Source organism: Belonocnema kinseyi, chromosome 1 (genome assembly GCF_010883055.1).
Source record: "Belonocnema kinseyi isolate 2016_QV_RU_SX_M_011 chromosome 1, B_treatae_v1, whole genome shotgun sequence".
Classification (NCBI taxonomy): Eukaryota; Metazoa; Arthropoda; class Insecta; order Hymenoptera; family Cynipidae; genus Belonocnema; species Belonocnema kinseyi.
The window spans coordinates 86,548,690-86,563,434 of NC_046657.1; the positions used below are offsets into that span (position 1 = coordinate 86,548,690).

The following is a 14,745-nucleotide window of genomic DNA, read 5'->3' on the forward strand; positions in this document are numbered from 1 at the left end:
TTCAATGTTTATAAATCGGTTTAAAATCGTAGAACTTGATTTTAATGTCATTTTAATCAAATTTGAAGCAAATTTTCCCTTTTCGCGATTTTCTGCCTTTTCCTCGCCGTACGGTGGGTTGAAATTTTTGTAAAAGAAAAATCAAAACATGGTTTTCGATGTATTTTTTCCCGTAGAATTTGATTCTGAAGTCAAAAAAATAAAATTTCTCTTTATTTTTTTTCATTTAAAAAAAACCATGAAAAAACCGTAAAAAATGAAGTTTTTCGAGCAAAACCCCATAAAAAAGTAGCTGGACCCTACTTTTTTATTGCAAATTTGGATTCAGCGTCGAAAAATACATAAGAATATATAGGTCTGGTCAATTGCACAGACACTTTTGTTTTTTTTTGTGGGCCTGTGTTATGAATAGCAAAGAGCACCAAGATGCTATCATTCGTCTTGGCTGTGGATCGAGGTTAAAAGTTGATAATTACTGAGCTTTAGAAAAATTTTATTTGAGAATTTTGAATAAAAAAGGCAAAGACACTAATGAAGCTAGAGCTATATGTATTTCACAAAACTGTGGTATTGATGTAAATCGCGAAAATATTCCTTGTACTTCAAATGCTTCTTACTTACATGTACTACGAGCTGATCTACAAACTTATATTTAAAAAAATTCTATATATGCTCAATACGTATGTAAAATGTAAACCATTGTGTAGCTGTAAAGAAAAAGAATGTAAAAACATGTCAAATGAAGATTAGGAAGAAAGTTAAAGACATTTTTTTAAACAAAAAAAATAAATGATTAAATAAATACATTTGTTTTTTATTCTTCAAATTTTACATTTGACTGAGGGCGCAAGCGCAAGAGAGATAACTGCATTGGCGCACGCAGGCGAGTCGTTCAAACACGATAAAAGTTAAGTGCAAAATAAAGAGGTTGCAAGTTGAATTTTGAAAAACGGTCTTCTGGAGATTGTAGGGAAGGTTTAAAGTTTATGTTTCCGTGGTGCAGGGAACAAATTTTTTTATCCTCATACACGGCTCTGAAAACAAAAAAATCGCGTTTTTTAAAACTTTCGGAAATTTTTACTCGAAATGCAAAATTTTTACTGTCGAATTAATTTCCCACGACTCCGCCAATTTCACTCGGTCTAATTAGTTATTAAACTTAAGTTATGTGGACTGCCTGTAATGAAATTCATCAAAAGTTTTGACTGGATTCTTGGTTTCCCTACTAAAAATATCCACATTAGGCCCTGTTTCGGATTACATGTGGGAATCCACATAGATTCCTATATAAAACCGTATGGACAAAGTGGGACAAGAATGTATATGGAAAAATTACTTAGGGACTGCGCTACAGTTTCTGATAACAGCTATATCTGCGCTGTAGTTTTTCTTCTCACTTTATATCGCTTATCATAAGGGTAATATTTTGTAATAAAATTCCATGAGAAAATTCCCATATGATGGTTTTCTATGTACGGCTCCATGTAAGGATTTTCAGTAGCATCAAATTGAATTATACTCTTTTAAATTTGCCCTATTCTGCATATTCTTGTTAAGTTCCATTAAAAGAATATTCGTTTTAATACTTATTTTGTTAGTTGATTGACAAATTGCCTTTCAATAGAGTATCATAAATATAAATAAAAACTTACTTGAGAACGTTACGGAATTGTCGAACTCTCTATTTTGAATAAAAATATTATTTACTTTTATTTTAAATGAAAAAATAAATTAGTCTTAGAACTAAAATCCTAAAATTCTCTCAAAACTGGCAGAATATGAGTGATTTTTCACAGAAATATGAAAATAATAAGGGAGTCAATTATTTTAATAAAATTATTGTAACTAGTTACTGGATTTAATTACGCCTCATTCATTTAAATTTGCTACGATTTTAAGTCGCAATGTGTTTTTAAAAAATAGTTGCATATTCAACAAAATAATTCATTTTTGACCAAGAAAAATAAATTTTCTATTCAATTACTAAATTTAAAAACAAAAAAACAATTACTTTTGAACCAATCAGTTGTATTTATAATCCAATAGTTGATGAAAAGAATGCCTGAAAATAAAATCAAGAATCTAACGACCAAATTTGGACAACCACCACACATTGTTCCCATTGGAATTTGAAAAAGGAACACTTCTCTCTCCTCCTTTCCACCTAAAAAAAGAAAAAAAGAAAAGAAAACTATTCATCCTTACTTTAGACGAAAATAAATAATAATAAAATAAATAATAATTTGATTATTGGACGTCAAAATAGGCTTTTACATTGGATTGTTTTCCTATTTAAATATCCTAAATTTTAATCCAATAGTTGAACTTGCTGCCAAAAGAGATACATTTTTAACAAAGAAAAGGTATGTTTACAAAGTAGTTGAACTTTTAATACATAAATATGATTTTTAACTATACGAGATAAATTATAGTCTAAAAAAATAATTATTACAATTTCTAATTATAAATAATTATTTTCTAATAACAAAATATGACTTTTCCACCAACTGTGAAATCCAATTCAAAAGGACGAATATTTAACAAAATAATAATTCGATATACATACAATATATTGATAATTGGATCGCGATACATATAAATTTAATTATATATTTCTTTCCGAGATTTATATTTTTATCCTTACCATACTTAATACTTTAAACTTATAGAGGGTGTCCCAAAAGTTTGGAAACGGTTATAAACCGAAAAATTGGGTCCAATTTCTTTTTTCGTATTCAGCATGATTTTTGCGTTAAGATAGGGTACTGTTACCTCTCGGTACAGATCGGAAAAGTTCGGCAGAAGTCCGAGAGGAGGGGCGAAACCTAGAGAGCATCAGTATCGTCTGAGCGATCATGAAATGACGGAATTGCATGCAATGCATGAGGCGTACAACAAGATGCTGTTTGAAGAGGAAAAAGATGACGAGGCCATCTGCAAGCAAATAGAAGCGGACGACATGTATCAGAAATGTTATTTGAGAGTGAAGCTGAAGATCGCAGTCGCAGATAATGGTGTAACAAGGTCTAAGGAGACATGAAACATTCAATTCATTGACCACTGGACGACGATGAAGCTGCCAAGAATCGAATTGCCTAAATTCAACAGCAACCTAAAAGAATGGCTGCCGTTCTGGAGCCAGTTTAAGAAAATCGACGAAGACAAGTCAATAACCAATGAAGAAGAGTACTAATATTTACTACAAGCTACAGTTCCCGGTTAGACAGCGAACGAGATCGTGAATGGTTTTCCATCAACAGGATAAAATTACGGCAAAGCAATTAAACGCTTAAAAGCCCGTTTTGGTCGGGAAGATAGAATAGTGGAATTTTACATCAGAGAGCTGCTTGGCATGATGGGAAATAATGCAACTCAGGGGAATAAGAAGCTATCACTCGCTAGCTTGTATGATAAAGTAGATTCCTACATCCGCGCGCTCGAAACTCTTGGGGTAAAGTTCGACATTTGTGCTGCTATGACAACCGACCGACTCACGAAGCTGTTTAATTTTCTACAAATGGAAGTCGAGAACGAGGAATGCATAGGTATGGCGTTAACAGTTTTCGGGTTCTCGTCGGAGCAAGAAACAACGAGAAAGCAAAGATGTAAGCCTGAAAATACGAGAGACATACCAAGTGCTAGTGCACTCACTCTATCGGGAGAAGAGATAAATGTAGAATGCGTTTTTTGCAAATTAAGTCACGAAAGTCAGTATTGCGAATGGGCGTGAAAAATGAGTTTAGACGCACGAAAAGAAATTGTTAAGAGAGAAAATGTTTGTTTTATTTCTCTAAGACGCGGACGCATTGCGAAAACATGTAAGAGTGAAATGTGATTCGTGTTTTAAGCGACACGTATTATTAATGTGATGGGATCTCGTTTATTTGCAGACAGTTCGCGTTAAGCTGTATTCGGAATCTCGAGAAAAAATTGTAGGAGCAGTGATAGACACTGCCTTTCTTTGTTCTTATATTCGCACTGACGTTGCACGTTCCTATTGAGGTTAAGAAAGTTAAAAATTCTCTGTTCGGCTGGGTCAAAGTCGGTTGTAAAAAATTTAATTCTTTTTTGATACGAATGAAAAGTTTGGATGGGTCATATTCATGCAAATTCAAAGGTTTGAATCAGAATATAATTTGTTATGCGATAGCTAGTATGCAATACGACACGTGGATCGAAGAATTGCCTAACTATTATGTGAAATGACTTCGACGGAACAAGCGGCGATATAGATATTCTTATTGTAGCAGATGTAGCCGTTGTAGGGTGGATTGTGGGAGAGGCTGATTGGGGCACTGAAAACAATTTTCAGAAAGGTGTCAGGAAGAGCAAGCTTGTCATACGAAAGCTTATCCAGGACACTGTGCGATGCAGAAGCGATCGTCAATTCGCGACCTTTAACATATATCTCGGAAAATCATGACAATCTCAAACCGCTTTCACCTTCAGTCTTTCTCCAAGAAATTTCAGAGATAGGAGTTCCGGATTGCGACAAGTTGAATCACGGTAAATTAAACAAAAAAATCTTAATACAGGATGACACACACAAGCGTATTGATTGGCCTCTTGCACGGATTATGGATGTGATCCCGGGTCGCGATGGCAATACTAGAGTCGTCATTGTATAAACAAAAGATGGTTTAATCAAAAGACCAATACAACGAATTTTCCTATTAGAAATATCACAAACGGACGCAGGGTTTATTAAAAGTCTACGCGAAAATGCTAATTTTAAAAAGCGTAAGGATAAGTAAGATTGTAATTCGTCGATCAAAAGGGAAACAGTTTGTAATAAAGTCAAGGAAGAATCTAATATTTTTAAATAACTAGAGATTGTTACTACGAGAGGTGGGGGTACAATTACAAAGCCTGATCGTTTTAAATATTAATAAAGTTCAGAAAAAAGGTGGGAGGATACTACCTCTCGGTACAGCTCGGAAAGGTTCAGCAAAAGTTGAAGAGGAGGGCCGAAGCTCAGAGAGCATCAGTATCGTCTGAGCCACACACGAGGCGAGAGTTTTTGTAAGATACGGTTTGTGATTGTCGAATAAAGATTGAAAGTCTAAGAAATGTGGTTGTTTCTGTTGATTTCGCGAACCACCATCTCAAGATTCAACAGGTACATTGGACTTTTTTAGGAGCCTTGTTTTAGGCCGTTTGGCGGAAAACATTTTTTGTTAAAGAGGTAGAATGGCGCACCTTCCTACAGCTGTCTTCCGTTTGACGGTCGTTTCATTTGAAAATCCAGCACTGAAAACAAATTAACGCTTACGTTTTCATTTTTACGTTTGGTTGTTTATATCTATTATGCCCACCTAATTGAGCACTTATCTTGGTCCATTAGGCCATCTCTAAAAACATGTCATTAAGTGAAGAGGTGAGAATTAAGTTGCTTGTGATGCTCGGTTACGGTGAAGATGTAGCGAAATTGTTCAATGGAATTCATCCCGATCATGCTCGAATTTCGAAATCAACAGTCCAAAAAACATTCACATGATTCTTGAAAACCGGAACAGTCAGAGACTGGCCGGGTTGTAACAGAACCAAATATGTAGCAACAAAACGAGAATTAGATGCAATGCATATTGTGATAAAAGACCCTCATTCTAGTGTGAGAAAGATCGCGCAGACGGCTAATGCTAGCAAATCATCTGTTCACAGAGTTCGATATCACAAATTTCATTGTTGGAGTGATACCAATCTTCACTAGATGAGTGAGCGTCATATCCAGTACTTTTAAAAGATCAAAGTTTGTGCTGTTATCTGCAAACGTGGTATCATTGGGCCATTTTTCGTGAAGATGATTTGACTGCAGCGAATAATCTAAAACTTTTGAAAAATCAAATCGTCCCAGCCATTCATAACTTGGTGCAATTAAGTGGCCATCTAGGTTACCACTCTTTGACCACTGAATATTTTTAGGGGGGTTTCTCAAAAAGCATGTCTATATGAACAAACCTACCAATTTAGGAGAACTAAAGCACCGCATACGATACCACTCAAATTTTTTAACACAATAAATGCGTAATAAAGTTTTGAAAAAATTGTATTATCGCCTCCATCATTGTCTAGCCGTCAATGATAGGCACTTCGAACACCTAAATTATTAAATCACTCAACGTACATAAATTTTGATTACATATCTGTCAAATCTGCGCTATTGCTGACTTGTTTTTGTTGTGTCGTTGATGTTAAAGGATAGCCTTGAATTAGTTTCGAATACTATAGCACCATTTTGGCCGCTTAGTATCTTACAGTGTTAATCGCCCGAAAATAGTGACTGGTTTGGAATTATGTAGCACAAGAAAAAGCGTTTTTTATTCCGAGGGTCAGTTTCCAGAAAATGGAAGTCCATTTGTCTTACCATCAGAATACCTCTAGGATGGTGTCAGATTTCTTTTCGCCCAGGAAGAGTCGAAGCAAAGATCTTGGATTTTCCTGGAAGTATTATAACTCCCAGAGATTGTTTTAAGCTGTACGGTTAGATGATAGGGAATGCTAGACTATAAGAACAACCTTTAGACTATTTCCACAATAATGTCCAATAATGTCAAGTCGTCGTCAAAAGTACGAGACCCCCATTTGATCGCTCACCGCTTGTTAAAAAAAAGCAGAAAGTTCTAGCCGGGCAGACGTGAAAGTTCAAAGTCTTCCGCGTTGATCAACGATCAAAACGTTTTACATCAACGCTAGCGTAAACAATTTTTTAGAACAACAATATACATATTGTTCAACGCGGGAGACTTTAAACTTTCAGCTATACCCAAATAGAATTTCTTCGATTTTTTTTTAACGAGTGGAGAGCGATCAAAATGAGGGCCGCGTACTTTTGAAGACGACTTAAAAACATTATATCCATAACAAATACATTTCTTGTCATGGGATCCAAATCCCGGCTGCTAATAAAATCCAAAGTACCCTATCTAAACGAAAAAAATTATGCCGAAAATAAAACTTCAATAAAAAGCAGGGGTTCTTAATAAAAAAAATTGGGACTCGTTAGTCCCATAGAAAAAAAGCGGACCTAAGTTTTAAATAGCCCATTATGAATTCCCGCTACATACTCTACGACTGTTGAGATAGGTGGTTACAGTCAAAAAGGCAAAAGTTCCGTGCACCCTGAGAACATGGTGTGATCCAAGGACTACCGCCTTCTGCATTTTTCCCGCAATAAAATTCCTGCCAAATGTGTGATGTAGTCAGTCACACACTGAATGCGGAACGCGTGCTGTCTTGCCCAACCTATCTTTATGTCAAGTTCACTTCCCAATATGGCGTCATGCGAAATTATCAATCACAGCCCAAACAGATGACTCCCACATATCAATCGTATGTTCCCAATGGGAAATTCCTGCATTGAGCCGTAACTTAGATCTGGTGCAGTGCTGAGCCAGTAGTCTTGGCAACGTCCAGCCAAATATTGGCGGAATAGTGCTGACGCAGTTTAGGGTAAATTGGCCATGCTAACGTCTAGCCAAGACTTGGCGAACGAAATTCCGTCGAATGGTGCGTAATAGATATATTTTTGAAGTTTTTAAGAGAAGACAGAACGTGAGAATTAAAAAAAAATCAAGATTTTCTCAAATTTTGTACCTTGGCTCCAATTTTTAGCATGACCTAGGAAAGTTGTTGCAAAAATCTGAAAATTATGTGAAATAGAGCCAAAAATATTATCTAATCTGTCTAATCTTCATGTCTAGTACCGTGCTAGTACTGGCTGCTAGTATTACCCGCCAGCACTGGTGCAGTACTGAAAGCCAGTACCAAACATAGTTATCATTCCAAGCTCCTGCCAGCACTACGCCAGTACTGGCAGTCAGTACTGCACCGACGTTGCCAGTCCTGGCGCATTTTGCGCCAGTAGTTAATTTCCCATTGTGTTTTCATTTACAACAATAGAATCCGGAAATATTCAATTACTAAAATAACGTCACATACTGCTATAATTGTAACTCTTTCTACTCTCAAAAACGAAGAAACCACTTCATGGAACATGCTCGCACCATTACGTTAAAGGACTATCTAAGGCTCACTTTTCTGGTCTTCACGTGAAATTCAATGTTCACAAGGATGGCTAGAAAAACCATGGCCTACGGCTGTAGTGTTACTATTCATCTTGTGAACATTAAGCCCATTATGTAAAGACGTGTATAAGTTTACTCGTTTTATAATATACTAAAAATAAAATAAATAACATTGCCGAGAAGATAAGAAGCACACTGTCATAGCGGTAATTGAGTTAACTCATATTGCAGGAAAGATACATTTTTTTAATTCTTCATAGAAATTTTATACAAAATTTAATCTTTCGTCAATTTGTATAGAGTTTATTTCACTGAAGAAAAAAGAAGTACCATCTTGAATATTTTCCTCAGTATAAAAATAAGATAGTAAATAATTATTATTTTGTTTTTTACGAAATATTTTAGTACGATGTTTTTTTGTAGGCAACGGAACGTTTTTATTTTCAATATTTTTCACATGAATATGATTACGCAATTTTTTATCTGGACGAAGAAAGAACTCATGCTTATCAAATAGAATAACAAATACCACATTTGATGATTTTGATAAAAAAAGTAGACGTACTTTTTGTGTATATCAGCAATAATTATAAAGGAATATTCAGTTATTCAGTTATTATGACTTAAAAACAATTCAGTTTAAAATTATCTTAAATTTAGCAATCATGCGTCTTTTAATTTTTGTCTTCTTCTGCTACTTGTTTCGCCATTGTGAAAGTAGAACTGAAAATCTAAATACAGATGATGCTGTGAGTGAGGGTAACAACATTTTATTTTATTCATAGTGTAGGATATTTGGAAAAATAACTTATTTTATATTGACAGCAATATGATCAACTGTAATTTAAATTTAATTAAATTGCTTTGAAGACAAAAGCTTACGGTTACTAAAAATAAGGAAATCTAATTTTAAATTTACGGAAGAGGGTCAGTATTAGCTTTTCATGGGCGAAGAAAAAAAAAGTTTTGTCAAAATAATATTATTTTTTATGTTTATTTAGTCGCAAATTTAGTTTTATAATATTTGTAAAAAAATCAAGAGCTTCAATTGCGTATCTTCTTGAAAAACTTCAGTTACTATACATTTCCAACAAAATTTAGGGTGTTTAAAAGTATCCATACATAGAATTTAAAACTAGTTTCGACGGATAGTTTGATATTTGATATTTGATATAAGAAAGCTTTAATAGAATTTCTAGTGAGCTTCTCCCGAATATTAATTATACATTCAGATTTCAGAATAACTATTAATAAGTATAATGAATTAATGAATCATTATTATTACTAATTAATATTGTTTTAGTTACTTTATTTAATAAAGTGAAAATCTAATGTAAGTCAATGAAAAGTCACTAAAACGTCCAGTAATATTACAAATAAGTGAGTGAAATGAGCCACAAATTTACTTAGAACTAAATTTTACACTAATTATTTGTGAAATAATTATTTGAGATATTTCGTTACGTTCGTTTTTTGTTTGAAGTTTTTTTTTCGTCGCGTTTGTTTTCTATTATATCGTTATAAAAATGTAAGCAACTAAAATAGGACCATGTTTGGAATAATTGACAAAATCTCATGTGTCTAGTCCACAGTGCGAAGCTCAATAGAGCATAAAGTACTATTCAATGACAAATGCATTTTTAGACTACACTATTCATCCGATTTAAACTTTTTTTCTTTTAAATATTAGGCCTACAAATTAATTTGGTGCCTTTATTTGAATGTCTTGTAACTCTTGCTCGAACTTGAATTTTTTCCGTCCTGAGTTAGTTTGAAAGGGCGAACCTCATACTGTAAAAACAATATAATAAGTGGCGGCCTTGCGGAGTTAACCTCAAAATTATTAGTGAAGACAATGTCTTCCTGGATAGGAGCATCAGAGGCACTGCATGCTTTCTGCATTGCAATTGAAAAATCATCATTGCTAAATCGCTGAAATCACTTTTTACACGTTTTACGTATCACCGCACATTTTCCTAAGGCTGACAAAATGACTTCGGACACCTCAGTTGCGTTTTATTTTAAATGGGAATGCAAAAATATTGCACTGTCTCAAATGTTCCTTGTCAGACGCCATGTTCTTGACTAATTATTTTTTAGGTAAAGTTTAGGTAAAGAGCTGCCACCTATTATATTGTGCTTTAAAGCTTAATGTTCGCTTTTTAAATCTACCTTAGAGCGGGAAAAAATTCAGTTAGACCAACAGTTACAAGACATTAAGATAAAAGCACCCATTTAATGGATAGACCTAATAAAAGATTTTTAAATTTCAAAAAGATTTGCTGGGCTAGATTTTTTTATTTTTTGAAAAAATTTTATTACGCTGTTTGGAATCGTTTCTAGTTGATCAGAATGATTAAAAATGGTTATTATGTTGTAAACAAATTAATGAAAAATATCGTTTTTTTAAGATTGGCCACGTTTAGCTGATTGTAAAGAATATTTCTTACTACAATACTTTACAAATTGACAACAATTATTCATTATTTAAACAATCTCTGTTAACAAATTTATATTTTGGCAATTTTGTAATGAATAGGCTCAATTTTTGTTTATGGAATCAACTAGGGATGTTAATAGCAATTGTCTAAATAATGAATGATTTTTGTACATTTTTAAACCATCGTAGCAAAGAGTTATCTAAAAGACACATTTAGTTGATTCCGTATAGAATATTTGAGCCTATTTATTTTAACTTTGAACTTGTTAATAGAAAATTGTTTAAATAATGAATGATTGTTCTCAATTCAAAATGTATCATAATAAAGAGTCACTGAAAAGTTTGAGGACGAAGTCAGGCCTCAATTTATGTCTTCGAGAGAAGTTGCTATTATTTTTCGGCCTGGTGGCCTTAAAAAATTGACTTGCTTACACTTCCCTTTTTACAGAATTTCCTTACAACTATGTTTTAAGCAGTACCATCCATCCACAGCTTATAACTAATCCGCTCGCTTCTATAGCCCGAACCTTCCTCGCTCCTATTTACAATCTTTTCTTCCTTATTCTTCTGCCTCCATTCTTCTCTTTTTCTTCGTCTTAACTAATATCCCCTTCACACTTGCCATTGCCCTTTTGTCCTCCCTTTCATGCAACAATAGCTCCATGCTTATCCCACTCCTTTCCATCTCTTCACACTACTCCAACCAGTGCTCAACTTTTGGATCCCGCTTCCCGCACAATTTACAAATTCTTTTCTCTCTAGAAAGCCAGAACCTATTATAACCCTCGATGCAACCGCGTCTCATTGTCGCTATAAGTTCCTGACTTCCTTGCTCTCCTTTCTTACAAAAATATTGCGCTCTCTTCCTTGGCATAATCCACACATACTAGTTTCCGTTATAACTTGACTCTCTTATTCTCTTCTCTCCTTTTGCCCTATCTTTCTGCATGCCATTCTTTTGAACCAACTCATACAGTGTGTCCCAGATTTATAGGGCCACCCCATTTTTTTAGGATAATTTTTTTTCTATTGAAACAAAATGCACCAAATATTTTGAGTGGATAAATGAGTGGAATTAACGATTTTTCCTAAAATATAGAGCTGGCAATTCCATTCGTTCATTTATTTGGACATTTTTTCGAAAAAATAGGTGTCCCAAATTAATAGGGCCACTTAAAAAAAACTTCAATTTTTTTGAAGAATAATAAATAATTCGTAAAATAATGCAATTTAAAATATATAATATTAAAATTTTACTTCTTACATGCCATAAGCATATACATATGTATGTATAAAAACTAAATATTGTGCGTGAATTCCCAAAGTAATTTACAGTCGTGTTTTTCTTTTAATTTAAATTTTTCCCGAGGATTTTTCACATACATACTTTCCCACATACATTCTTTTTGGGGATTATCGACGTATTTTTGCTATTTTAAAAGTGTATATTCGCACAATTTTTTCGAAATAAATATTTCTCCTATTTTTATTGCGGGGATCCCCGTAAGTAGCGGGAGTTCCCGGGGTTTTTTCGCTTTACCTGACATGCACATATGTACACTCCTGGTATAAATAGGCTTCCGAATGCATTTTTGGCCAGTTAAATTGTGCTTGTGCGTTAATAATATTCGAGGTAACAAAACAAATATGGGAAGAGGGAAAGCATTGTCTGCAGAAGAAAAGGCGTCAATTGATGCGTATGAAAAATGTGGGAAATCACAACGTGAAATAGCGAAGCTCATAAACCGATCGAGTGTCCAAAAGTACAGTGCATCGAGTATTGAAGGATTCCCCTAATTTAGTATGTGAAAAAATGCAAAAGCGCCTAAACTGAAACCTCGTCATATGCAGGCACGCTACAATTTTGCAGAAGAGAAGCTGCATTGGACGCACGAATGGTCTAAGGTACATACTTAGACTGTGCATTTTTTCTCATAACAAATAATTAGTTCCTTCAAGCCTATGTAATTAAAGCTTGGGTCTTTTACTTGCTTTTCAGATTATCTGGTCTGACGAAAAAAAATTTAATTTAGATGGTCCTGACGGAATGCGTTATTATTGGCGTGATCTGAGACATAACCCTCGTTATTTTTCAACCCGAAACTTTGGAGGCGGTTCCGTCATGGTATGGGGGGCATACAGCGGTTTCGGAAAAGTGGCCTTAGCTTTTATTTCTCATAAAATGAAAAGCGGAGATTACCAGGCAGTGCTAGAAGAACATCTTAAGCCCTACCTTGGACGTTTCCGCTCTGAAAAATTGACTTTCCAGCAGGACAACGCAGCCATACATGCGAGCAAGTCTACGAAGGATTGGTTGGCAAAGTCAAAGATCCCCGTACTCGCGTGGCCAGCGATCTCTCCAGACCTTAACCCAATGGAAAATGTTTGGGGCATGATGGTAAGCGATGTGTATGAAAACGGAAAGCAGTACACAACGGTCGCAGAGCTGATGCAAGCGATCAAATCAGCATGGAACAATGCCACCGCGAAACGTCTCGAAAATCTGAATAAATCGATGGTAAAGCGAATAAAAATGGTATTCAAAAATGACGGAAATACTATTAATTACTAATTTTGTTAATAAAATCTTTTTATATGTACGTATTTTGTTGAATAAATTGAATTCTTTCGGAAATATTGAATTTTTTTTTAGTGGCCCTAATAATTTGGGACACCGATTTTTTCGAAAAAATGCCCAAATAAAGGAACGAATGGAATTGCGAGCTCTATATTTTAGGAAAAATCGTTAACTCGACACATTTATTCACTCAAAAAATTTGGTGCAGTTTGTTCCAATAGAAAAAAATTATCCTTAAAAAATGGGGTAGCCCTATAAATATGGGACACACTGTATACCTTCTCCTTCTCACACCAACACTCCCTAACCAATTTACTTCCCCCCTCTTCCAAAAATTTCTCCTCATATTTACGCGCTCGACTCCCTGTTATAATCTCTAAACTCATTCTTCCTGTCTCCCTCCTGACAATATAGTTCGGCGTATTTCTTGCAAACCCCAGTGTCCACTTTACATGCCTCTCCTGTATCCTATTTACCTTCTCACTTACATTCCACCCCCCCTCCCCACCTCCACTCCGTAAAATAAGACCCTCATCACTAGCGAATAAAACAATTTCATTCTCCTTACAAAATCATCTGCGAATAACCTCTCCCCCATCCCTCACACATGCCTCATCACCACATTTGCCCTTCTCACCCTCTCTTTTATATGATTATCCACTTCCCCATTTCTTCGAAACTGGAAGCCTAGGTATACAAACACTTTCACCCCTTGTACCGCTTTTCCTTTCCACATCCACTTCCCTCCCCCATCTCTCCCACATCCTTTCCTGAACACCATGACCTTCGACTTGTCCGCATTTAACTCTAACCTATTCTTGTCCAAGTAACGTCTCAACCTCTTCATCATCTCCTTTCAAGGCTCTTCGCTCTTTGCCAGCAGCATTATGTCATCTGCACATGCGAGTGACCATATCCTGAACCCTCCTACCCTAACTTCTTCTACCACTCCGTCCTCTAGCTTACTTTCCATATCCACGATCAAAATTTCAAAAAGCGTTGGGCTAAATCGGCACCCTTGCTTCAACCACCTATCCATCAAGAATCCCTCTGACATTCCCTCCCCCTCCACCTCTCACCCTATTTTTCGCCTCCTCATATAACTCCCTTACCCTCTCCATCAGGCCCCTCTTAACTCCCCTTTCTTTCAGTGCCTCCCATAATCTCCCTCTCTCCACCGAAGACAACGCGCTCTTTAGATCTACAAAAAACGTGTACACTTTGTCACCCTTTTGGGTCAGTTCTTTATCCACCACGTGTTGCAAGACGTAAATATTGTCAATAGTATTCCGTCTCTCTCTAAAGCCCCCCTGCGTCTCCAGCAATATTCCTTTCTCCTTAACATCCTTGCGCAGCCTACCTGCTAACACCATCGCGGATATTTTGTACGCAGTATTCATGAGCGTAGTTCCTCTATAATTTTCCTGCCGCTCCCTATCTCCTTTCTTATACTGCGGTACGATCAACCCCTCCCTCTACCCTCTTAGGAATCCCTCCCGCCTCCATTCTTTTTTCTTGCTTGCCAAACAGCCACGTGTCAACAATATGCTAGAACACTTGCGGGAAAAATGCAGAAGGCGGTTGTCCTCGGGTCGCTTCGAGTTCTTAGTTGTAGCTAAAATTTTACCGCAATTTCGCTATGAGCGAGTGCAATTTTGCTCATTAGTATCCGCTCCCGGCGAAATCCTGCGTATGTCCTTATG

The 14,745-nt window shown here is 35.6% G+C and overlaps 1 protein-coding gene across 1 annotated transcript in view; it reads left to right on the forward strand.

Annotated features, from left to right (window-relative positions):
- Nucleotides 1–3,355: 3,355 nt before the first annotated feature.
- LOC117178594 (prolyl 4-hydroxylase subunit alpha-1-like) overlaps nt 3,356–14,745 on the forward strand; it is a 30,923-nt gene continuing 19,533 nt past the window's right edge. The window contains exon 1 of the mRNA XM_033370022.1: nt 3,356–3,707. Within this exon, the coding sequence (XP_033225913.1) occupies nt 3,356–3,707 (352 nt within the window). The remainder of the gene's footprint in view (nt 3,708–14,745) is intronic.